This window comes from Myxocyprinus asiaticus, chromosome 49 (assembly GCF_019703515.2).
Source record: "Myxocyprinus asiaticus isolate MX2 ecotype Aquarium Trade chromosome 49, UBuf_Myxa_2, whole genome shotgun sequence".
Taxonomy (NCBI): domain Eukaryota; kingdom Metazoa; phylum Chordata; class Actinopteri; order Cypriniformes; family Catostomidae; genus Myxocyprinus; species Myxocyprinus asiaticus.
Window position 1 is genome coordinate 17,390,193 of NC_059392.1, and position 27,843 is coordinate 17,418,035.

Genomic DNA, 27,843 nt, shown 5'->3' on the forward strand with positions numbered 1-27,843 from the left:
AAATCTCACATGTGAACTACCCAAATACAGACAGCACATTACATGCCCCACCAGAGGCAGAAATATACTGGATCATTGCTACACAACAATGAAGGATACATATTGCTCTATCCCTCGAGCAGCTTTGGGACTCTCTGATCACTGTCTGGTTCATCTTCTTCCAATCTACAGGCAGAAACTAAAATCAGCTAAACCTGTAGTAAGGACTGTAAAGAGATGGACCAATGAAGCAGAGCTGGAACTACAAGCCTGCTTTGACTGCATTGATTGGAGTGTTTTTGAGGCTGCAGCCACAGACCTGGACAAGCTCACAGATAATGTGACATCATATATCAGTTTCTGAGAGGATATGTGCATTCCTACTAGGACTTATTTAATGTACAACAACTGCAACCCCCCTCCTCACCTCTCCTGCTACTCTACCTGCATTTAAGATCTGTGAAGAGGATGTGTGCCAGGCCTTCCGGAAATAGAAGACAAGAAAATCACAGGGCCTAGATGGTGTTTCACCCACTTGTCTAAAATCCTGTACTGACAAGCTGGCCCACATCTTCACACAGACCTTCAACAGATCACTGGAGCAGTGTGAAGTTCCCTGCTGCTTCAAATGCTCCACAATGATCCCCGTCCCAAAGAATCCCAAGATCAAAGGACTGAATGACTGAAGTCATTTGAGAGACTGATGTTAGCCCACCTGAAGGACATCACTGAACCCTTTCTGGATCCCCTGCAGTTTGGCTAATGAGCAAACAGGTCTGTGTATGATGCAGTCAATATGGGACTGCATTACATACTTCAACATCTAGACAGACCAGGGACTTATGCAAGGATACTATTTGTTGACTTCAGTTCGGCTATCTGTCAGTGGATCACCAGCTTTCTGACAGATAGGCAACAACTAGTGAGAATGGGGAAATTCACTTCCAGCACATGTACAATCAGCAATGGTGCCCCCCAGGGATGTGTACTCTCCCCACTACTCTTTTCCCTGTACACAAATGACTGCACCACTAAGGACCCCTCTGTTAAGCTCCTGAAGTTTGCAGACGACACTATTGTCATCGGTCTCATCCAGGATGATGATGAGTCTGCATATGTTGTAGAGCGTAAGATGCCTTTTCTGTCCTTCTCTGTAAGAAAGCTCTCAGAGTCAGGAGTTCCAGGTATCAAAGGTTAGAGTTTATTGAGCAAAACCAACAAACCCGAGATGTCAGCTGAGATCTGAATCCCTTGGTCCAGACCCTCATCTTTTATACAGTTTCTTGTCTGTTATTACCTCAACTGTACGCCCCCTCATTATTTTTTGGTTGTCATGGATACCGTTCGCCACCATTATCTCACAAGGCCATTGATTTCTTTTTAATGGTGGACACCTGGCTTTAGTCTATTTTTAAAAATAACTTTTTAATTAAAGTAGTATAAAAACATGACTATCTGAGCATAATACAGTCACTTTGACCACTAGTTGTTTTCATCTTTATCTTCAGCTGTTAATAAAGAATCTTTATCTTCAGCTGTGTTTAGCATCATTATTTCTGTTACAGCTGAGTGAAATGTAATGTTTTTTGCAGCATCAGCACTTTTAGTAACCTCATATGCTCTCTTCTGGGTCACACAAAGTCCAATAACCTCATATGCCCTCTCCTGAGTCACACAAAGTCCAGTAACCTCATATGCCCTCTCCTGGGTCACACAAAGTCCAGGATATTCTATATTAGTACTTTTCTATGTATGATATAGAAAAATATACTATATATTCCCTCACTTCTATCTCCCTTTTCCCAGACTGCAACCTCACAAGCCAGTCTCCTTCATTCCTTCCAAGTGACCAATATAGGTCAAATCAAATCAAATCAAATCAAATCACTTTATTGTCACACAGCCATATACACAAGTGCAATGGTGTGTGAAATTCTTGGGTGCAGTTCCGATCAACATAGCAGTCGTGACAGTGATGAGACATATACCAATTTACAATAACATCAAATTAACACAACGCAATTTAAACATCTGTTATACATAATTAAACTCGACTTAAAACATCAAATTAACACAACACAATTTAAACATCTGTTATACATAATTACACAACTTAAAACATCAAATTAACACAACACAATTTAAACATCTGTTATACACAATTACACTCAACAATATACAATAATAACATACATTGCACAGTATACAATATGCTGTTTTTGTTTTTTTTTTGTTTTTTTTGTTTTTTACTATATAGATACTATATAGATACACATTATTCAATAAAAATTAAAATATATATGAAAAAAGTATATATATAGAATGTACAGTATTGTACTGTATTGACATTCAGGCTGTCGGTTGATAGTCAGTTGTTAAGAGAGACATAATATAATGACAGTAATATAATTTATGACAGTCCGGTGTGAGATAAAAGAGTAATAAAGTGCAGGGCTGATGTATTTTGATCGTGGGAGATCAAGAGTTCAGAAGTCTGATTGCTTGGGGGAAGAAGCTATCATGGAGTCGGCTGGTGCGGGTCCTGATGCTGCGATACCGCCTACCTGGTCACACATTCCTCTAACCATGACTCATATGGAACTGCACTCCAGAGGAGAATAAGACCAAAAATCTTCCCCTACTTTTGACTAGGAGAAAGTAAAAAGATCTTATCTCCCTAGCTAAGTTCTTTCTGGAGGGTAACAGCAATCAAATTCTTGAATAAAGCATGTGCGTGCAAAATTGGCCTTGCGTTATGTAGAATACACCAGTGATTAGACTTATTTCAGTAGGTTAACATATTACAGTGATTAGACAATATCAGTAGACTACTTCAGCATATGATATGTCCCACAGTGCCAGAGGAACTCACAGACATTTCTGGTAGCCTGGAATGCTATCTGGTGGTGTTGGAGCAGACAGGTGCTCGTCGATCCTTACTTCATTTTGTGGTGTTTATCCTCTGGCCCTCCAGTGATACTTCCAGTGTTTTTAAAGTTTAAACATGCATACTATATTTCATTCAACAGCAATTTACTTGGCTAATAGTACCTTCAGAGATGATTCAAACAACAAATAATACTTTTAAAACATTTAAGGAGTTCATATATAATCAAAATAAACCCTCTTATCATTTCCTTTTAATTCTGGTTACATTACCTGTTTACATTATCTCATAACATGGATTGATCTGCTGCAAACCTTCATCATTCCCTTGCATTCACATAGCTTGATTAAACAGCAAACATCATTTAAAAGAAAATAATAGCTTCAGGAAGGTGTATATGCCAAAATTATAAACATAATACCCTCTAACTTCCTGCCTACTCTATCCAATCTAAAGTGCTACCTAATTTTGTTATAAAAGAAAATACAATGAGTATACTGACTCCCTTGCTATCCAAAAACAAGAGAAAATTGAAAATAAAGAGATCAAAATAAAGGGCTCCCTTCCCTACCATTCTAGTGTCATTTCAGGGTTTTTTCTAGAATTCGTCCAGCTCATCCAGTCCAGCGCCTATGGAGTATATAGTGGCCCCAATGTCAATTCCAGATGGCTTTACAGACACATTGATCATCTGTTTGGCTGCAGCATTGGCCATCATTGATCTGAGGAGAGGCACAACACAACAAAACAACAAAACAAAAATAACAACAGCTACAGCTATTATTATTCCTACTTTAGTAAGCCATTCTCCCCAGGATCCAAATAGGCTGTCAAACCATTTTCCAATATGTTGATCTCTCCCTGCATTGGTAGTCACTTCTTCTCGTAGATTTTTCAACTTTTTCATTGCTGTGGTAAAGGATCCATCAGGAGCTGTATTATTTGGAATATAGGTACAACAGTCAGCTCCAAACATTACACAGACACCACCTTTTTCTGCCAATAGCCAGTTTAGTGCCTGTCTATTTTGCCATGTCATTTAGCTTGCTGCAGCTAACTGGTCACCTAAAGCCTTTAATGCTTCATCAGTGTAGTTGATGAATCTCTGCTGATTATAATAAATGTAATTGATCCATTCTGCATTCTTAGTGGGTGTTATCCATACAAATATAGACTCAAAACCTGATTTTATTTCATCTCTAGCTTTAAATTCTTGTGGTATTCCTCTTGGTTGAACAATTGCATCTATTATTACATTAGGGTCAGGCTGACATGCTCTTTTCACTCTATGTTTGTTTTATACAGTTTTTCTAGATTCAGTCTGGATTTCAGATTCTTCTGGGTCCCATGTCAATATAGTTATTTCTTGCACTAGTCTTACTCTTGTGCATATCCCTTTCCAATTTACTGGTAATGTAGGCTGCAATCGTTTTCCACCACAAACCCAAAAATAGTCTGCTATGGCTACTGTTTGTTCAGCATATATTTTTATTACAGGGGAGACTAGAGTCTGGTTCTTACAATTTATAAGGCAATTTCCCGAGAGTTTGCCCACATATCTTGTAGCTTCTATTTGAGATGGAATGCCAAATCTTGGAATGACCTCTCTGGTCAAAAATGTTATCACAGTTTTAGCTCCCTGGTCTGCTGATGGTACTTTCTCTACCCATCCACTGAAGAGTAATAAAAATACTCACGTTGACAGTTCACTGCCTCCTGACTCCTTCATTTCCCAGACAACAAACCTTTCACAGATGTGCCGAAACAAAGGAATTCTTGGAGGACAACGTCATCATGGAGTCTTCATCAGTGGGCGAAGTCATCAAGTCCCTCGCCAGCATCCAGCAAACACAACACCATGCCCTCATGGAGTTACGCCTCAAGCGGAGGACCGACAGGCATTCCGGAGCCTGATGGACCAAGAGGGGGCTGCAGCTGAGACCCCGGATCCCACATCGCCAGTGACCCTCGTCAAAATGTGGCCAAGCGATGATCCCGAGGCCTTTGTCGACCTATTTGAAAAGACCGCGGAAGTGTGGAAGTGGCCTCCTGACCAGTGGGCGGCCCGCCTGTTATCGCTACTCTCCTGGGAAGCACAGCTAGCAGCCCAGCAACTTTCTCTCGCCAGCCTCCTCGAGTATAAAGACCTGAAGAGGGCCATCATGCAACAGGTTGGCCGTACTCCTGAACAAAACCACCAGCGTTTCAGGTCCCTGAGGTTCGAGAAACATGGCCACCTGTTTGCTTTTGCACAACAGCTCCGGGATGCCTGCCAGAAATGGTTGCTGGCTGAGCGAGCCCATGGCACCATGGAGATCGTCGACCTGCTGACACTGGAGTAGTTTGTCTCCCAGCTTCCTCGAGGGATGGCAGAGTGGGTCCAGTGCTACCGCCCGGCATCGTTAGAGGAGGCCGTCCAGCTGGATGAGGACTACATGGCGGCATTTCCAGGAGGCAGCGATCCAGAGAATCTTGGTGGATTCAGGCTGTTCTCAAACCTCTATTCACCAACGCTTGGTGCAAGATGGGGCATTGGGCACGGATAAATGGGTGAGGGTGCGGTGTGTGCATGGGGATATTCACATATGACCGGTGGTTACCATCGAGATACTATTCAGGGGAAAAAAGCATAAGAGTAGAGGCCGCTGTTAATTCCCGCCTCACCCATCCACTGATTCTGGGAACAAATTGGCCTGATTTTAAGAATTAATTAAGGGTAATATGTGTGGATGGGTCCTGGAAAATGTTATCTCGGTGTGTGACATGCGATGCTATGTCTGGAGAGGCGGTGCCAGGGCCATCTACGTCCACTTTGCGTCAAGATAACGCAAGAGAGGGAATTTCCGTCCTCAGGGGGTTCTCTGAGGGGGATATCCCTCTGGAGCAGTCATGTGACGAGTCCCTCAAACACGCATTTGACCAAGTTTGACAAAGCTCCAGCCTGGCGTCGCACCCACGTACCCATATTTTTAGATTATTAAAGATCGGTTGTATCGAGTGATGCAGGATACTCAAACAAAAGAAAATACAACCCAGTTATTAGTACCAAAGAGCCGTCGGGAAACCCTCTTCCAGGCAGCTCACTATAATCCAATGGCTGGCCATTTAGGTCACGAGAAAATGTTGAACCGAATAATGGCCCATTTTTTTTGGCCGGGTATTTACGGGGACGTTCGCAAGTGGTGTGCAGCATGCCGTGAATATCAGTTGATGAATCCACAGGCCAACCCAAAAACGCCATTGAGCCCTCTGTCGCTGACTGAGGTCCCCTTCGAGAGAATTGGCATGCACCTCGTCGGGCCATTACAATGGACCGCACATGGACATCGCTTTGTATTAGTTCTGGTGGTCTATACAACACGATATCCATAAGCAGTGCCTCTGCGCAACATTTCAGCACATTGTGTTGCGGAGGCACTCTTCAGAATAATCTCCCCAGTGGGGATTCCAAAAGAAATCCTCACTGATGAAGGCACTACATTTACATCATGAACACTACGTGAACTATACAAATTGTTGGGTATTAAATCGATTTGCACCAGTGTTTATCACCCACAAACAGATGGGTTGGTGGAACGATTTAATAAAACCTTAAAAACATGATTCGTAAGTTCGTACATGAGGATGCTAGGAACTGAGATAAGTGGCACGAACCCCTGTTATTTGCAGTGCGAAAGGTCCCGCAAGCCTCCACAGGGTTTTCCCCATTCGAGCTGCTGTATGGGTGTCAGCCGCGCAGCGTGCTCAACGTCATATGGGAAGCTTGGGAGGAGGGACCTTCAAACAGTAAAAATGAAATTCAGTACGTTTTTGATCTTAGAGCAAAACTCCACACTTTGGGTCGATTAACACAGGAGAATTTGCTCCAAGCTCAGGAACGTCAAAGCCGGCTGTATGACAGGGGCACCCGACTAGGGGAGCGGTCCCTGTGGCCTTAGCAATGGTAGTCCCCAAGAGGTGACCTCTTGGGGACTCAGGCCTCAGGACTCAGGCCAGAGGTGACTCTCAAATCAAATTCATTCACCCCGGTCCCGTGTGGAGAGCACCTCTCGCCGTCGCAGCTCACAGACGTGACCAAGTTGCAGTTGGAATTTGCGGGCAAGTTCTTGCCTCTCTCCGGTCGCACGAACCTCATAGAACACCATATCGAGACCACCCCGGGGGTGGTGGTACGTAGCCGCCCCATTGCCTTCCTGAACACAAGAAAAGGGTTGTTCAGGAAGAATTGGAGGCAATGCTCGAGATGGGCATAATAGAAGAGTCATACAGCGATTGGGCCAGCCCGGTGGTTCTGGTACCTAAGAGCGACAGGACGGTCCGGTTCTGTGTAGACTATCGCAAAGTGAATGCAGTGTCCAAATTTGATGCGTACCCAATGTCTCAGATTGACGAATTACTCCATCGGTTGGGCACGACTCAAATTTATTTGACACTGGACTTAACAAAGGGTTATTGGCAAATCCCTTTAACTCCAATCTCCCTAGATAAAACTGCTTTTTCCACACCGTTCGGCTTGCACCAATTTGTGACACTTCCGTTCAGTTTGTTCGTGGCCCCGGCCACATTTCAGTGTCTCATGGACAAAGTTTTCAGACCACATACAGCATATGCCGCCGCATATTTAGATGATATTATTATCTATAGTAATGATTGGCGGCAGCATATGCAACATCTGAGAGCTGTCCTGAGGTCGCTGCGATGGGTGGGGCTCATGGCCAACCCGAAGAAGTGCCCAGTTGGGCAGGTGGAAGTTCGGTATCTGGGGTTCCACTTGGGCCACGGGTAAGTGCGTCCCCAGGTTAACAAAACCGCAGCAATTGTGGCCTGTCCGATGCCAAAGACCAAAAAGGAGGTGAGACAGTTTCTGGGGCTGGCTGGCTACTACCGAAGGCTTATGCCTAGTTACTCTGACGTCACCAGCCCACTGACTGATCTTACTAGAAAGGGGGCCCCCGATCCAATCCAGTGGATGGAGTAATGCCAACAGGCTTTCCTAAAAATAAAATCTGCGATTTGTGGGGGGCCACTTTTACATGCTCCTAATTTCTCTCTCCCCTTTATTTTGCAGACGGATGCATCTGATAGAGGGTTGGGGGCAGTGCTCTCGCAGGAGGGGGAGGGGCGACCATTGTTGTATATTAGTCGTAAACTCTCACTGAGAGAGACTAAGTACAGCACCGTGGAGCACCTGAATGATCAAATTACACTCATATTACATATGTGAACAAATTTAACATTTCATTTTTTAATTACTTTTGTTATTTTTGTACTGTGTTGGGTCACCAAGTCCAATGTTTAATCTAGGTCCTGAAAAAAAAAACAAACAAAAAAAACACAAGTGGTATCCTGTTGTACAGTTTAAATCCTTACCAGCAGATGGCATCAATGTGTTTTAAATTTCTCAATACACGCAAACATTAAGGACGAAAAACCAAGATTCATGAGGAATCATTTTCACGCACGAATTGGCCACCACAGAATCCTGATCTTTATCCCATTGAAAGTCTTTGGGGTGTGCTGGAGAAGATTTTATGGAGTGGTTCAACTCTCCCGTCATCAATACAAGATCTCGGCCAAAAATTACTGCAAATCTGGAAGGAAATAAATGTTGTGAAGTTGCATAAGTTTGTCGAAACAGTGCCATAACGAATGTGCACCGTAATCAAAGCTAAAGGCGGTCCAATGAAATATTAGAGTATGCAACTTTTATTTTTGGCCAGGCAGTGTAATATACAAAGAACCATACATTTCATAGCATAGAAAACAAAATATCAAAGCATGATACATCTGCAAACAAATGATACTAGAGCCAAACTCATAACTGATCTTACTTTTCAGAGACATTTTGCAATGAATTTTAAGCAACTGGTGTCAAGGTGTTTTTAATCAGTGTTTTATGAAGTCAGACACATATTAACTACAGGTGTTTTTTCATCACATTAACTATGTTTCACTATAATGTTTGACAACCAGAAAGTGTCCAAATACTTTTGTCTAAAACTTGACAAATTTCTTTATGTTTTGCTTGTGAGTGCATAAAGAAAAGTCTTTCTTTAAAGTAAATCCCATTTGGTTTGATATTTTCTTATAATGCATTGACATTCATGCCTTTTTAAGTGTGGATTAAGAGTCCAAATACTTTTTGGGGCCACTGTATTGATAGACTAGACTAGAGGTAGGTCATTTTTATGTAATACTTGAAAACCATGGAAAACAAATTCCATATTCCATGAACAATGGAACTTCCCAGGAATCTATAAACATGATTCATGCAACTGCTGGAACCAAGAGGAGCCATTTCAAAACAAACAAACTCTACAATAACACAAAACAACATGAAAAGGAAATTTTGTCAAAACAAAAGGTTAAGAAGTTCTAAGTAAGTGTTCTGAGTGTTCTAACTCGAAATTAGTTGTGGCAAAGGAATAAACATTTAATTTAATTTAGGCTAGTGATCTAAAAGGATCAGTCCAAATACTTATCACCGTCTATCAAAATGGTTTACTAATTTTCTTTTTTTAGCATTATTAAATGGATATAAGTCTAAAGCTATCCATGCAATGATATATTAATATATTTAGTTATAATTATATATCCTATTGTATCTGTTAGTTAGGGGCAAAGACCCAAAGTGGCAAAGCCCCAATTGTATCTGTTAGTGTTCTGCTTATTATTATTATTTTTTTCTCTGCCACTGAAGTCTATGGCAGCCCATAGAACTGTATGATTATCTTAAACCATCTAGCGCCACCAACAGGTTTTCTGCTTGTAACCATGTGTGCTAGAAACATAATTATTTGCATCTGATTCCTTTTGGTCCTGCTGAGTCAAATGATTTTCCGCCTGACTAGATTTTCTGCCATTTTGAATTTTAAAACTGTTTTTAATTTCTCCTCCTAAAAACTGTGTCAGACCTGCACAGAGTTTGACTCATATTATTGACACAAAACTTGATATGGTTCTTTCCATTAGCTGAGGGTGCAGGCACAGTTTGAGGAGAGCACCATGTAGTAGTGAAGAAATCTGAAAATTCATAATTTTGCTAATAACCTTTGATTATTTTGGTCTATTGTTTTATAATATTCATTGGGTCGTGCCAAATGCAATGGTACCAATTTTGCCATGGTCGCCCATATTGCCTGTCAGTCATTTTGAATTATATTTGTTGTTTTTTTGTTTGTTTTTTGCACTTTAAATCACTACAAATTAGGTCAAACCTCAGCAAATTTCACTCATATGATTTTAAGACCAAGCCGCACAAAAGTTAATTCCTCGTGGTTGCGCAGTGACTTGCCTCGATCGGAGTGGCGGAAGACGAATCACCGTTGCCTCCACTTCTGAGACAGTCAGCCCATGCATCTTATCATGAGGCTTGCTGAGTGCATTACCGCGGAGACCTAGGGCTTGTGCAGACTCACGCAGCATCCACGCACAACTCACACACACCCCACCGAGAGCGAGAACCACCTTATAGCAACCACGAGGAAGGTAACCCACGTGACTCTACCCACCCTAGCATTCCAGTGGTGGTAGACAGCACCTTTGCTTGCTGAGCTACCCAGGCCCCATTATTTGGATTTTTGATATTCCAAAACATTGGTCGAGAAATGGTCTTAAGAATGTTACGGTCAGTATGGCAAACAGGAATTGATGCTGTGAGCTATTGCTCTGAGCAATGCTTTGAGCTATTGAAATGAAACCTGGTACATGTAATCACCACTATTACTTGAGACTACCTAAGCAGTTTAGAGACAGCGCCACACGCTTTTCTTAAGTATAAGCAATTGTATGGTGTTACAAAGTAATTCTTCTTATCACTTTTAAACTGCTTTGCCAAAAATCATCACCAAGGATGCAAAATCCTATTAATTTCAATTATGGTGGATCTGTTGATGTTAGCTTGGCCCCGTAACTGCTGCTTGCAGCTAAATTTTTTATTTTTCTTCTTCTTCTTCTTCTACCTTAATAGACTATGGCAGCCAATAGAACCATTTGGAAGAAAGTTATGAATATCCTGCATCGTATAGTACAATATGAAAAAGTGTGTTTCAGAATTTAGAACTGTCAGAGTTATTGCTGTAAACCTATTTTTGTTTTTTGTAAAGAAATCTTTAGGGGTTTTATTTTCACTAAGCGCATTGACATAGCATCTTATCCAATTTTTGTGCCAGCATAATACGCAAGTGGCTGTGGGTGGGAGTGTTTGCACTATCTATGGGTGTATGCGGGCAAACTGTGGGTGTATTGTATGTTAATGAAGTGGCACAAAGAGCAAATTGTGCAATTTGCTATTTTCCTGAGAAATAGGTCATTGTGCTTAGATGTTTGAGAAGTCTAAACTCAGTTCCTGCATTTGCAGTTTGGGGATTCCACCAGCAGATGACATCAAAGAGCTATCGATCACTATTAACACTAGCCATGATTTGTGTGTCAGCATATCAGTATGATTAATAATAATAATACGTTTATTTTGTATAGCACCTTTCCAAAGCTCAAAGATGCTGTACAGAAATGAAACATAAAACATTAAACAGAGAAACATAGGTGACATAGAGCTGCGCAGGTGACAAACAGAGCAGGGGATGCACTGTGTGCAGCCCATTGACACTACCAAATTCTTATGAATGTGTTGTCTTCATTTATACTGATGTTGCTTGACATGAAATTGAATATATAATAGGACGCCTACAGTGCCTCAGAATTAAATTGCACCCAGCCCATTACTGCTTTGCACGCACAGTTTCGCCAAACCACTTGCGCCTAGACTTAGCACATGCTTGCATGAAACATCGAAATTTCTGAAACCTCGAAACCTATTATGCTTGCGCTTAAGGCATAGCACTGTTCAAACAGGGCTCCTAATGAAATTGTACAACTTTTTTTTTTCTGGCACAGATAATGTTGGCAGGGTAAGTAAAACTCTGAACAGAAGTTCTGTATGTGCCAGAAGTAGAAATCCTTACTATTGAGCCCTGATGTACAAATGAGCAATGTCGCGTTTAATTAACAACAGTGCTTTTGCTATTCCTTACTGTAACACTTTTTTAGTGGGACATATGACAAGGAAATGTGCTATTTAAAGTATTTACAGAATCCAGTCAGACAGTGAAACCAGAATCCATACAATCTAACTGCTATTAGTTATTTGTTTTTTCAACACATTATACTTACAATTTAATATATTAAATTATCTAATAAAAATACCTGATTCTGGTTATTTCTTTTAATAAATTCTATTGTTGCTAAAAAAAAAAAAAAATTAATGAGAAATTCACTGAACTCATTTGACCCACTTACAGAACTTGTTTTATTTAAAAAATGTGGGAGGAGTTTATTATGTTACCTGAAGTCAAACCATCAGTCAAGTGCAAATGTAAGACTGCTGCTCTGAGGTTCTTACAGAGCTCATGATTCTGCCATTCATCTTGTAGCATACATTGTGAAGATGTTTCATTATTTATACATTGGATTGGTTTTACTACTTTGTGGATCAAGAATAACAGGTAAGAGGGCTACTGAATTTCAAATCTTTGAGTATACTGTATGTCACTGGACATATCTGATCTATGCATATTCAGTGAAATAATGTTGTGTTTTATGTATTAAGTCAAGTTCACATAAAAAAAAAAAAAAAGGAATATAAAGTTAGATATTCTGACTTGTCATTATATGACAATTATTTAGCCTGTTTTTAAGATTTAGGCATTTCAATTTTCATCAAATTGAATCAAGTAATCCTTAAGTCTGAGCCTTAAGCCTAAAAAAATCTTAAATTAAATCAACAGTCTATAACTAATTAATTAACAGAATATGCTGCTTATCATCAAACATAGAAAATAAAATACAATTATCCAAAGTTACCATAAAAGAAATCTATTTAACCACCTTCTTAAAAAAACAAATGTGTATTGTGTTTATACACATACAGAGAGATACATACAAAACTACTACAAAATTACAAAACAACCAGGGAGAGAAAGAGAAAGAAAAGGAGGATAAGGAAATGATAAATACATGAGTACATAATATTAAATACAAATAAAGAATGGGAAATATAAAGAAAACAAATATATAGATATAGTTTATTAGGATAGGAGAAGAGAGTAAGAAAATAAAAGTAGCCTATTTATAAAGATATATATATATATATATATATATATATATATGTAAACTAAGGTGCAGCCCCACCAGTCGCATGAGCGATGGACCACACACCCACCCCCGGCCAGAACACCAAAGCCCCCACCTCACCTAACACGCTCCGCAGCAATCAGCATCCACTAGACCAGGACTATTGGGCTCTTCCCCTACCCCTTAGGGATGAGCTCTGTCTCTAGGTCATTTCTGTTGGTGCGGCCACCACCATCGCTACCTAGGCGACGTCTACTCCGGGGGCCCAATTTGCTGGTGCAAGATGTTTTTTTAGACATCGATCTTAAAAAAATTATAATAATTGCACGCAACATGAACACACACATTAACACATATTTTTTATTTTAAAGATGCCTACATATCATGAAAATGAAAGTGATATAGGTTGAGAACAGCGTCATTTTAAAGTCTGTTGTAAGAACCACACTTCCTGCTGCCAGGTGGTGGCGCTATGACCATGACCCAAAATAGTCAAATTCATGTGATTAGCCCCAAAGACTAAACATACATCTCAATTTGGATCTAAATTACACATTGCACACAGAAGATGTGAGACGGTTCCTGTTTCCCATTTTTTGCCATTAATTTAATGCCTCACCATGGCAACACCGTTCGATATATATCAAAATCTGTTTGCAATTTAGCATCTTCAATGTCTTGGCATAATGTTGTCTAAATGTGGTGACAGTCTCATGAATCACCTAGAAGGAGTATTTAAAAGTTCAGAGACTACAATTTTCAAAAATTCCAAAATGGCCACCTTCCTGTTGGGCGGATCTAATGACTGCAATTATGAAAGTTGTCCGGCTTGATGAGAACTATATATGTACCAATTTTAGTGACTGTAGGTGAAAATGGGGGTGCTACAGAGGCCGTCTTACACACCCATTTTAAAAGGGGTGCTATTGAGCCCCCCCTACATGCGCATGCGTGAACTTTTTCCCAGGCCTAATGGCCAGTGACTCTGATGTGTGTGCAAATTTTCATGAAATTTTAAGCATGTCAAGTGCCTCAAAAACACCCAAATATATGAAGAAAGGAATAATAACAATTAATTTGTTGCCAAGGCAACAGTATTTAAGATATCAAATATCCCTTTACAAACTTACATCAGCAGTGTCTTGACATTATTCGAAATAATTTTGAGCCAATTCATGTAAACACAAGAGGGCCATTTCAGAGTCTGTTAAAAGTGCCATACTTCCTGCTGCCAGTTGGTGGCGCTATGATTGTGACCCATAATAGCCAGATCAATGTGGTCAGCCCTCATTACCAAACATACAGCTGAATTTTCATCAAAATCACACAATGCACACAGAAGATACAAGGCACTTCCTGTTTTCCATTTTTCACCATAAATGTATTGCTTCATCATGGTGACACTGTTCAAAATATAAAAAATCTGTTTGCAATTTAGCATCTATAGTGGGGTGTAACTTCTTCGGTTAGTTTGATAGAAAGGCATTGCAATGGCGAAATAGTGAGAAGAACTTCCTGTTCAATACAAAACCAGGTAGGGGCTCTCTCAGGTGGAAGTGACCAGTGAGCCAAATGTCTGAGACCAAATGCATAATAATAAAACAAAATCTTGGGTAGGCCTAGCCCACCTTTGTCAATCGGCCTATGCAACTTACTGAACTGTAATCAGAGACGTTTACCATTCCAAATGAAGGACTTCGCTATGCTATCAAATTGCTTGAAATAAGAGAAGGGGACATCTACAGGTTGAATTTGAATTTTGGAATACAATTCATTTTAATAACATTAACCTTCTCAATCATAGATAAATGAAGCCCACCTGCCCACATCGCTTGAAAACCTTTTTATCAAAGGGTCAAAATTAACTCAACTAAATCACACAAATTTGCTGGGAATAAAATGCCCAAATACCACTGAAAGGCGCCTGGCTGAAAAGCTGTTACTGGGCAGTACGCTATCAGAACCAAAGCTAAAAATTTAGACCAATTAACTATGTATCCTGAAAACTTAGAAAAGGAATTAATAATTCTGTGGAGGCAAGGCATAGATCTAGTAGGGTTGGAGACGAATAATAAAATATCATCTGCGTAAAGCAAAAGCTTATGTGCCACACCTCCCACCACCACCCCTAGAAAATCATAGTCCTTTCTTATCGCGGCTGCTAATAGTTCCAGGGCAAGACAGAACAATAATGGGGAAAGAGGCCAACCCTGTCGGGTGCCCCTATCCAGAGTAAAATAGTCTGAAATGAATCCATTTGTTTGTACCGCTGCTACCAGGTGTCTATAAAGTAACTTAATCCATCCAATAAAAGTATTCCCGAACCCATATATTTCCTAAATCTTAAAAAGATGATCCTATTCTACCATATCAAATGCCTTTTCAGCGTCAAGTGAGATGGCAGCAACCGGAGTCTGATCATTCACCACTGACCACATGATATTGATGAAACACCTAATGTTATCAGAAGAGCTACGGCCCCGAATGAACCTGACCTGATCAGTATGTATAAGAGATGTCATAACTTTACTTAATCGGTTAGCCCAAATTTTTGACAATATTTTAACGTCTAGCTGGATCAGGGAAATTGGACGGTAACTCTTACACTTGCTTGGATCTTTGTCCTTTTTAAGAATCAGACTGATCTGGGCTTGTGTCATGGTTGGTGGAAGCTTTCCATTCTTTAATGATTCCGTATAAACTTCTAGCAAAATTGGAGCCAGTTCTGTAGCATAAGACTTAAAAAATACAGGGGCAAAGCCATCTGGCCCAGGCGCCTTGCCTTAAGGTGTTTCCTTGCCAAAGTTTCTAATATCTTCATCAGTAGATGAAGACATGGAACTATAGAAATCAAGATAAAATTCTTTAAAAGCATTATTAATATCAATGGCTGAGGTAAATATTTCACAACCATTAGATGAGGGAATGGTAGAACAAGACTCTCTCTGTTTTATATATCTAGCCAGAAGCTTCCCTGCTTTGTCCCCCGACTCAAAGTATGACTGTCTTGCCCTGAATAGCCAAAACTCCACCTTCCGTGACAAAATAGTATTAAATCTGTATTTCAATCGGGTCAATTCTCTGGGGCCATTAGACGACATTCGGCACTTCAGCTCTGCCTCAGCACTTTTAATATTCCATGAGTTCTTGTGCTTTGGATTGTTTGGTGAATGAGGCATACTGTATGATCCAGCCCCTAAGAAATGCCTTAAGTGCCTCCCAAGCCACGCCCACAATATATATTCTAGAGTAAATCTTATTGACTGAAGGAAAAATGTATAGTCCCTACCAGATGGGTTCAAAAGTCTCTATAAGACCAAGATTTTTACACATACTGTGAAGCATCACTGTTGCTCTAGGGTGCTTGCACACTTTTGCTTTTGACTATGATCAAAGACTGAGTCCATCAAAAGATTAAAATGTCCTCCCAATATTGTATCATGAGGGGTGCCAGCGGTTTGCAAGATCTATAAAAAAGCCCTGATAATCAACATCAGGTGCATAAATATTGGCCAAAATAAGACTTTGTCCCTGAATTTCAGCTAAAACAATTATGACTCTTCCTAATTTATCTTTACTCTGTTTGATACATTTGAATTGTAGATGTTTACTTATCAGTGTAATGACTCCCCTGCTCTTACTTGAGCCAGCACTATAAAAAAATGCCCACCTCATATCCTTCCAAATTTTTCATCTTCCTGAAGATTCATGGAGACAGTCTCATGAATCCCCTAGGAGGCGTATTTAAAAGTTCAGAGACTGCAATATTAAAATAATCTAAAATGGCCGACTTCCTGTTGGGCAGACCTAATGACTATAATTATGAAAGTTCTCCAGCTTGATGAGAACTATATACGTATCAATTTTGGTGACTGTAGGTGAAAATGGGGGTGCTACAGAGGCCGTCTTGCACGCCCATTTTAAACCTGTTAATTGTCATTGGCCAAAAGGTGGACTGTTTGAGTGTGGCTAAAAAACGAATGCTTTGTTTTATTTAAACAATTTCATCAGTGTTCACATACTTGGTATCAAATTAAATTTAAAAACTCAACTTTCATCTTCTGCAGTCTATTTTGCAATTAGAACATTACAGCGAAAACATATTTTAAATTGTTAAAAAAAAGTGTATTTTTAAAACATGCGACATGTGAGTGACAGATGGCTACATATGTTTCACATTCTCTGCTTATGATCCAATCCAATCGCCGTCCCCACGGCTACTGGACACCGAGCGCCTGCAGCCTGAGCCTCACGAACGTGGTCCCCTGCCTTCGCATGTCCCGCTGCATCACACAAACCACACCCCTGGCCGGCCGGTGGTGACAAGTCTCGAGGACGGCCCGAGAGGACCTCCTCCTCAGTCGCTGGCCCGCCTTACGCCGGGTGCGAGGAGCAAGGTAAGTGCTTCGAGGGTCCCACTCTCGAGAGTTACTGTGTGCACACAGGGACCTGGTGCTCACGCACCTCAGCCGTTTAGGGCTTCGGATCAACTGGGAAAAGAGCAAGCTCTCCCCGGTTCAGAGCATCTCTTTTCTTGGCATGGAGTTAGACTCGGTGTCAATGATAGCGTGCCTCACATGCGAGCACGCGCAGTCGGTGCTGAACTGCCTGAAATTATCCAGGCGGGAAATGTCAGTCCCACTGAAGTACTTTCAGAGGCTCCTGGGGCATATGGCATCCTCAGCGGCAGTCACGGCGCACGGGTTGATGCATATGAGACCGCTACAGCACTGGCTCCAGACCCGAGTCCCGAGGTACGCATGGCTGCCGCCACCTTTTCAGCCCTTGGACAGACCTTGCATTCTTGTGTTCTGGGGTCCCCATACAGCAAGTGTCCAGGCGTGTTGTGGTTACGACGGACGCCTCCAAGATAGGCTGGGGTTCCGTGTGCAATGGGCACGCAGTCGCTGGCTCCTGGACAGGACCTCGCCTGAGTGGGCACATCAACTGCTTCGAGTTGCTGGCAGTACAGCTCGCCCTGTGGAGGCTATTGCCGTTGATCCAGGGCAAGCACATGTTGGTCCAGACGGACAACACGACGACAGTGGCTTATATAGACCACCAAGGCGGTTTACGCTGTCGTCGCATGTCGCACTCACCTGCATTGGCAGTTCATGTAACACAGTTCAGCCATTGTAGCATTTCATATAGGGACCCCTAGTGTCACTACATTGACACAACGTCGAGTGAGTGACAGAAGGGGAATGAACAAAATAAATGCTTCTTGCGTTGATATTTTGTTGTCTAATGCAATACAATTCATTTTAGTGTGGTCTGTAGTTTGGCAGACTTTGCCCATATCTTAATCTTATTGTTTGGTAAACACAGGCCCACACGAAATCTGCGCCAACAAAACTCTTCCCTTCTGCTGTAGTTGTCAAATCTCATTCATTTTTGTGTACATTCAAACATGGCACCTCAAGTGTGATGTTATTCATGTCAACATCATGGTTCACATGTTTCAGTGACTTAAATATTGAACTGTACACAAAGCTATTGTATGACTTGTAATATATTACACAAATTGTATGGACTACTTTTATGGACTACTTTTATGGTTTAATGGTGCCTTTTAATGTATTTCAGATTGTTTGACATCAGTGGTCTTTTATGAATTCACGTTCACGATATATATATACATCTTGAACACTGGTCACAGTGAACAGCATTGTCTGGCTGATCAATTGTCATGTTCTGATATCCCATTGTGAAATTTAAATTGTATCACACAAACCTGAGAAATGCTGGCAATTTTTTTGCCAGGCAAAGAAAAAAACTGAGAGTCAATTGAAGTCAGTTGTGGCTGGGCGATGGAGGGAATTTGTAGACTGCTCGTTCCTCATAGCAAACTTCAGGTAATTTTAATAGTACAATAATAATGTGAAGGAAACTGTAAATAATAAAATAGTAAGGTTGCATATCATATAGATACACTAGTATAAAATGTCATCAATTGTTGTGCTCTTGTTGATTCTTCATTAGGTGTCTGGCGTAGTAGCAGTCACAATGCAAGACAAAACATTTCAGACATTGTCAGAACTTCTCAGAGACTAAGATTCATTGCATAGCTAATTAACTGGCAATAACCATGACCATGTCACATTAACAACTCAAAGACTACCGATTTTGCCATATGATGAAATAAATATTTTATAATTGCTGAAAAAGAAATCCTAAAAAGGATCTAAAAGTATCATAAAAGTAGTCCATGCTATTGTGCGTTGTATTCCAAGTCGTCTGAAGGCATACAATAAGTAATTTTTCATTGAAAATGTTGACATCTTGAAAGAAAGTCAGTGAGTAAATTATGACAGAATTTTCATTTTTGGGTGAACATTTTAACTGTGACATTTAATGATGGTTAATAGTGAAACCAGTTAACCTCAACATCCCCAACTGCAACTTGCTGCATGGTAATGTCTTTTCAATTATTAGATAATTTTACAAATTAATAAAAATATTTAGCATATTTTAATTTCTGGGGTTAACTTTAGGAGGGTTATAATGTCATCATTATAATGATTTAGAGGGGGAAAAAAATGTATTTTGTGGCTGAACTGGGCCCCCTTGATGTGCAAGCATAGGCACGTGCTTAGAATGCCTATTCATAAATCCGGCCCTGAAAACTGGCCACGAATCAAAGAATACATATTTTTCTCACACACAAACACAAACTCTGTCTTGTGTGTGATAAGGAAAAAGCATGCCTTACGCACCATTGTTCCCTATTTTCTTACCCATGTAAGGTGCAGGGCTATGCATCACGACTGTGCCCTACTTTTTCCTATATAAAAGAAGTTTTTGTGCTTGGGCAATGTGCAACTGGGTGTGGGTGGGAGTGTTCACTCTTTATTTGCGTAAACAGTGGTTGATTTCGCAAAAATATATGGGAGGTTAATGTAAATGAAGTCCCTCAAAGCCTAATTTGCTATTTTTGTGAGAAATAAGTAATTGTGCTTAAGAAGTCTGAGAATGTCTATTCTCAGCGAAAAGCTGAAATTTAAGGCTAGGTATACTTTGCTTTTCAGCCTGTATGTGCACAGTATGCGCATACTGTGCTGATGTCAAAATTTGCGTCACGTGCACTGGGCCCAAAAATTCACAATATAAAGTGCCGCATAAAAAAAGACTGCTAGGCAAGTAGTTTGCAGTGGTAAGTGTGTTTCATGCTAAACATCCGCCCACGCCTTCTTCGCCTGTGAAATTTCGCAGTGCAAAATTAAATGTAACTAAGCATTTAGCCCATGCTTGCATGAAAATACCAAACCTCCTTGGTCTGATTTTGTGCATATGTCCACTGATTTTGTGCATATGGCATAATGCATAGCACTATGCTTAAGAGGTAGTAGTCTTAAAATAGGACCCACTGGGATGGGCTGTAAAAAGGCGAAGGAAAAGGCAAACAAACTATGGCAATTAATGAAGAAATCATATAGAGAGGGGCTCAAAAAAATCATAGAACCCATTATATCCTTTGACTTAGGGTGACATTTATCCTATAACTGGATTACATGGATATCCCTTGACTGGGATTGGGCAGTTGCTGGGTTTATGTGTTCACCTATGCATCCAATTAATTTTGAAACTTAGTAAAGTGCATAATTTTTGGCCCATATATGTCCAAACGGTTAGCATATTTTTTTTGTTCATGGACACAATGAAACTATTCACTAATTATACATCACTTCCTTTTTTTTTTTTTTTTTTGTTCTATTTCACAAATAGTTTGACTGTTGTCTGCCATCTATCAAAGCCTTTGGTATTTTAACACATTGGATTTCAGTGACATTTTTGTGCTGATTTTTAATGTCATAAAAATGTCATTATATCTACAGCTGTACAAATTACAACCCAATCAGCAACAATTGCATCAGCATCTACAAATCAACCAACAACAACTGCACCAACTACAACCCTACCACCAACACCTTTACCAGCAAATGCACAAACATTTACAACCCTACCAACAACTACGTCTGCACCAACATCTGCAACTCAGCTACCAACAACAATGCCTGCACCAACATCTACAACTCAACCAACAATTATTGCACCAACATCAACAACACAACCATCAATTACGCCTGCACCAACATCTACAAGTCAATCAACAACAAAAATTGTACCAACATCTACACCTCAACCAACAAATTCACCAACATCTACAACTCAACAAACAACTGAGCCTGCATCAATATCTACAACCCAACTAACAACAAATTCACCAACTACAACCCAACCACCAACAACTTTACCAACAACAAGTGCACCAACAATTACAACCCTACCAACAACTATGCCTGCACCAGCATCTACAAGTCAACCAACAACAACTGCACTGATGTCTACAACTCTACCACCAACACCAGCAACAACAACGACTGAACCAATATCTATAACCCAACAAACAATGAATCCACAAAATACAACTCAGCCACCAACAACAGAACCAACCTCTACAACCCTACCAACAAGTGCAACAACATCTACAACTCAACCAAAAACAACTGCTCAAACAACAACTACATCAACATCTACACCTCAGCCAACTACAACTCTATCAACTACAACTCAACCACCACCAACAACAACTGCACCAACATCTATTACTCAATCAACAATAATAGCACCAACATCAACAACAGAACCATCAAATACGCATGCATCAATATCTACAAGTCAACCAACCATAACAACTGCACCAACATCTACAACCCAACCACCAACAACCAGTGTACCTACATCTACAACCCAAGTACCAACAACGACTGCACCAATATCTACATCCCAACCAATGACTGAACCAACATCTACAATTCAACTAACAACTAATACTGCACCAACTACAACCCAATCACCTACAACTGCACCAACATCTACAATTCAATCAACAATAACAAGTGCACAAACATTTACACAACTAACAACTCCACCTCCAACAACTTCCCCAACTTCTGTAATTCAACTAAAAACAACTCCACCAAATACAACCCAACCCCCAACAGCTGCAACAACATCTACAACTCAATTAGCAACAACTCCACCAACTAAAACCCAACCACCAACAGCTGCAACAACAACAACTATAATGCAATTAACAACAACTCCATCAGCTAAAACCCAACCATCAACAGCAGCAACAACATCTACAATACAACTAACAACAACTCCACCAACTACAACCCAACCATCAACAGCTGCAACATCATCTACAACTCCACCAGCTACAACCCAACCATCAACAACTGCAACAATATCTACATTGCAACTAACAACAATTCCACCAACTGAAACCCAACAACCAACAGCTGCAACAACAACTACAATGCAATTAACAACAACTCCATCAACTACAACCCAACCACTAACAGCTGCAACAACATCTACAACTCAACTAACAACAACTCCATCAACTACAACCCCACCACCAACAGCTGCAACAATATCTACAACTCAACTAACAACAACTCCACCAACTACAACCCCACCACCAACAGCTGCAACATCTACTACTCAACTAACAACAATTCCACCAACTTCAACCCAACCACCAACGGCTGCAACAACATCTACAACTCAACTAACAACCCCACCACCAACAGCTGCAACAACATCTATTACTCAATCAACAATAATAGCACCAACATCAACAACAGAACCATCAAATACGCATGCATCAATATCTACAAGTCAACCAACCATAACAACTGCACCAACATCTACAACCCAACCACCAACAACCAGTGTACCTACATCTACAACCCAAGTACCAACAACGACTGCACCAATATCTACATCCCAACCAATGACTGAACCAACATCTACAATTCAACTAACAACTAATACTGCACCAACTACAACCCAATCACCTACAACTGCACCAACATCTACAATTCAATCAACAATAACAAGTGCACAAACATTTACACAACTAACAACTCCACCTCCAACAACTTCCCCAACTTCTGTAATTCAACTAAAAACAACTCCACCAAATACAACCCAACCCCCAACAGCTGCAACAACATCTACAACTCAATTAGCAACAACTCCACCAACTAAAACCCAACCACCAACAGCTGCAACAACAACAACTATAATGCAATTAACAACAACTCCATCAGCTAAAACCCAACCATCAACAGCAGCAACAACATCTACAATACAACTAACAACAACTCCACCAACTACAACCCAACCATCAACAGCTGCAACATCATCTACAACTCCACCAGCTACAACCCAACCATCAACAACTGCAACAATATCTACATTGCAACTAACAACAATTCCACCAACTGAAACCCAACAACCAACAGCTGCAACAACAACTACAATGCAATTAACAACAACTCCATCAACTACAACCCAACCACTAACAGCTGCAACAACATCTACAACTCAACTAACAACAACTCCATCAACTACAACCCCACCACCAACAGCTGCAACAATATCTACAACTCAACTAACAACAACTCCACCAACTACAACCCCACCACCAACAGCTGCAACATCTACTACTCAACTAACAACAATTCCACCAACTTCAACCCAACCACCAACGGCTGCAACAACATCTACAACTCAACTAACAACCCCACCACCAACAGCTGCAACAACATCTACAACTCAACTACCAGCAACCCCACCACCAACAGCTGCAACAACATCTACAACTCAACTAACAACAACTCCACCAACTACAAACCAACCACCAACAGCTGCAACAGCATCTACAAATCAACAAACAACTCCACCAACTACAACCCAACCACCAACAGCTACAACAACATCTACAACTCAACTAACAAATACTCCACCACTTACAACCCAAACACAAACAGCTGCAACAAAATATATAACTCAACAAACAACAATAACTACAAACCAACCACCAAAAGCTGCAACAACATCTACAACTCAACGAACTATAACTACAACCCAACCACCTACAGCTGCAACATCTACTACTCAACTAACAACAACTACAACTCAACTGACAACTACAATTCAACAAATAACTACAACTGCACCAATATCTACAACCCAAACAACAAATGCAATAATATCTATAACTCAACTAACGACTCAATTAACAGGTACAACTTACATTCCTCAAAGTATGCAAATCTTAATTAATCTCCTCATGTACTTTTAGCATTTAGAACCCTGATGTCATTATTAGTGAAAAGTAACATTCATATAATCTAATATCTTGGAATTTTAATGTAATAGATTTGACAACATTTGCTTATGCAACTATCAAGATGAAATCCTTTGTTGAGCTGAGCAATGATGAAATCATTACATATATCGAAAAGGTAAGCTAAAAATTTCATCCATAGTTTTGCTAAACATTACTTTGTTGTCACACACAGAACATTTGATGTCCTCTGCCAACAGGTTGTCCAGTAGAGATTTAATTCAACATTAAGATTCAATGTTTGTGTCCCAACCCTAACCCAACTGTACCGTATGATTCACAATAACCTAATAAAGTAGAACATTTTGATAAATAATAAATAGATATAATGATAATGAGTGACATATTTTTACTTTAATGCTTAAAAAAACACTTTTTATTGCAGTTTTCCAGGCACATTCAAGCTAACATTACTGGGACCATCAAGATTACTGTGAAGAAATCAAGAAAATTGTTGCCCTAGGGATCTGATATGGAAAACGTATTTAATCTAAACGTTTGTATACATAAAATCACTGAATGAAGTTGTCAGAAAGCAAATTAAAGAATACTGCTCAGATCTAGCACACTTTAATCTTTTAATTTCAGTTTTACAAAAAAAACCTGCTGAAACAAATTGAAATAAGAGTGCTATAAAGCTGTTCAGCCATGACATCAATTTGTAGGTGAACCCAGAAGTCTAATTCACTATGGTTTTTTTTTTAACTTGTGAGTTAAATAAGGTCTGTGGTAAACATTACTTCTACAACAAAAATTACACACTTTCATACCTCAAAACGTGAATTTTGAAGCCGCTGTGTGTTTTTTTTTTTTTTTGTTTGTTTTTTGTTTGTTTGTTTTTTAAAGTATGTAATTCAGTATAGCTTCAAGATTCACGTTTTAGACAAAATTTTGCTTTTATAGCTCAAATCAAGCTTTAAAACTGTATTTTTAGGTTGGTCCAGAGAACATTATTATATGTTATATTGTAGTAAAGACTTTGCTTATTCATTTTTTAATAAGTGGCCTGTCTTCTCCTTTTACTGTCACTAGTTACACCATCCTTAATTTCATCTTAATTTTTTTTAACATTAATTTGAAATATGTAATGAAAATATCTGAAGCTGCTTTAAAAGAGTGATTACTTTAATGTTATTTGATTCAAGTAATGAAGATGATTGATTTTTGTATGTTTCATTTTGTAATGTGTTTGGGGGGGGGTGGGGGGGTACAGACAAAAACCATGCCATCATCTGCATATACTGTAATGTAACCCTAACCTATGCTATTTGTAAACTTTGATCAAGCATTTTCCTTAGTGATTAAAGTAACTCTTTACTTGAACCTGGCTGTAACATGAACCTAAAATGCTCAATGGCTTTATATATTTAAATAAAATGTATAACTTAAATCAGTATTTGCTCTTACCAAGCACTCATTAGTTCTTATTGTACTAAATCTAACACTAATACTAACCCCAAACCTAACTCTACTTCTAGTATCTGGTTTTGTTTTGTTTTTTTTGTTTGTTTTTTGTTATTATTATTATTATTATTATTATTATTATTACTATACTATTACTATTTTATCTTATTAATTTGTTATTTATATTTTTGCCATGGCTCCCTATTGTTTAATAGCAATAACTTAAAGTGAAAAATATTATGGAATATAGTGTATTATACATAAAATGTCACAGCAATATGATTTAATTAAGATTTAATATTTAATAAACTAACAAATATACAGATTCAAAAAAAGTGTGCAGACCCATTTACAGTACAAAAAAGCCACTGTAAAAATAATTAATGACATAATTTAAATAGGAAACAAGAGGAATTCTACAAATATGTTGCAGGTGTTGGTAAGGATGATAAAGTTAGCATTTCCCTTCACCCTACAGCTGAGTAGTTCTGCTAGCATTACACAAAGCATTGTTGCCATTTCTGTCTTTTAACTCTTACTGTAGTTTCTGTAAATAACTGTAAAATAGTCAGTTAATTACTATAATATCATCAAATAGTATTTAACTGTTATATACATTGCATCATACATTTCTCGGTCTCTCATTAATAATAGTAAATTACTTTTATCTAATGATAACAGTAACAAACTGTAAATTGTATATAGTAGCGGAACACAACATCTTTTTCTGAGGAGTGTACATCTTCTGTGTTCATAATCTTTTTTATTCATAAATCACAGTAATTATTTGCATTAACACGCACATCCTTAGGCAGATTCAGTTTGATCTTGGAGCATTTCTAGGAAAAACATTTGCTTGTTCTGTAAACACCTCATGCTCAGTCCTTAAGGGTGCCTACACACAAAGAAAGCTCAGACAGATCATTTGACGTATGGTAATGGGAAAGGTCAGTTTGGAAGGCATGTACATGAAGAAGATGTGGTTCAGTTTGAAAACAAGCTGCAATCCAATGGCTATCACAGACAGAGATAGCTACTGTATCTAAAATATAACTTTTCAATAATGTACCCATAAACACTTAAACACTTCTCCAGGCTCTCCCTCTACAATAACTGTCTATGTAGCCTGGCAGAGAACCTGAATAAACCGCATGTATGACTTTGTCCTTCATGTTTTTTTTATTTCACAGCACAGTTTGTCCCACTTTTCCGAGATTCTCATTGGTCAATGCATGCCCATGTCAGAGTGCATTTCAGCAAAAGTTTAAATGTTCTCAGTTTTTGCGCATGATGGCGCATCACTATCCCACACAACCCTTGAGTTTTTCCTCTCCGTCCTTCTGACGCACCAACTCTGTTAAAATCTATAGCTATTTCTCAGTCTGCTATTTCTCAAACTCAATCTTATTTGTTTTTATGTTCTCATGGACTCGTTCGACTTCATCCACTGTCGAATGTCAATTCCAATAGAGCTGTTCAGCCATGATGTCAATTTGTAGGTGAACCCGGAAATCTAATTCGCTGTGGGTTCCCTCCGGATTTTCCTAAGGGTTATTATAATGGGGTTTTTAAACTTAAGTTTAAAATAAGGTCTGTGGTAAACATTATTTGATTATAAGTGAATGTCTTGTTCTTCAACATAAATTACAAACAGTCATTCCTCAAACGTGAATTTTGAAACCGTCATGTGTTTAAAAAAATAAACAAAAAAATTAAATATGGCTTCAAAATTTACGTTTAAGGTCATTTGTGTAATTTATGTTGTAGAAAAAAACGTCCATGTATCATCAAGTAATGTTTACCACAGACATTTTCTCATAAGTTCAAAAACCACTTAATAAAAACCCATAGGAAAATCCTGAGTGTACCCATGGCAAATTCTCTTCCAGGTTTTTGGACTACAAGCTACAGCTCTATACCCAAGAACACAAGTACAGAGAATGCATACAATTACCTGGATGTGTTCATGATCAGGCTGGATATCGAGGATTCATCCGATTGTGCCTTGTGCAAAAGAACCCATTTGAAGTCCCAGAACTCATTGCGGCACTAAGATGGCGGCAGGTGTGATGTTACGATTTCCGAGGCCCCAAGTAACTGTCCAGTAGGGGGGCCTCTTTCGACGTACAACTGGGGGAAATTACATAAACATAAACTGAGAACATAAGTTCTCTTATTATTATTATTATTACTGGTGATAAAGTATTTTCCCTCAATTTTACTTGTGTTAAATATA

General features: G+C 39.4%; 1 protein-coding gene across 2 annotated transcripts; it reads left to right on the forward strand.

Moving 5' to 3' along the window:
- Positions 1–12,248: 12,248 nt before the first annotated feature.
- Positions 12,249–25,587, forward strand: LOC127438246 (mucin-2-like). 2 transcript variants are annotated; one of them, XM_051693690.1, is made up of 4 exons: positions 12,249–12,369; positions 20,833–24,099; positions 24,236–24,321; positions 24,589–25,587. In XM_051693690.1, exons 1-4 carry the CDS (start codon positions 12,312–12,314, stop codon positions 24,664–24,666), a joined length of 3,489 nt encoding a protein of 1,162 aa, XP_051549650.1. In that variant the 5' UTR covers positions 12,249–12,311; the 3' UTR covers positions 24,667–25,587. The 2 variants fall into 2 exon arrangements, with proteins under 2 accessions (XP_051549650.1, XP_051549651.1); XM_051693691.1 differs by lacking the exon at positions 12,249–12,369 and adding an exon at positions 17,184–17,394.
- Positions 25,588–27,843: the final 2,256 nt, after the last annotated feature.

Excerpts from the sequence above, each read along its gene's own strand:
- LOC127438246 (XM_051693690.1), top strand. The coding sequence starts at position 12,312 with ATGTTTCATTATTTATACATTGGATTGGTTTTACTACTTTGTGGATCA. Across the intron at positions 12,370-20,832 it reads TTGTGGATCAAGAATAACAG|CTGTACAAATTACAACCCAA; the intron begins GTAAGAGGGCTA and ends TTATATCTACAG. Across the intron at positions 24,322-24,588 it reads TCATTACATATATCGAAAAG|TTTTCCAGGCACATTCAAGC; the intron begins GTAAGCTAAAAA and ends TTTTTATTGCAG.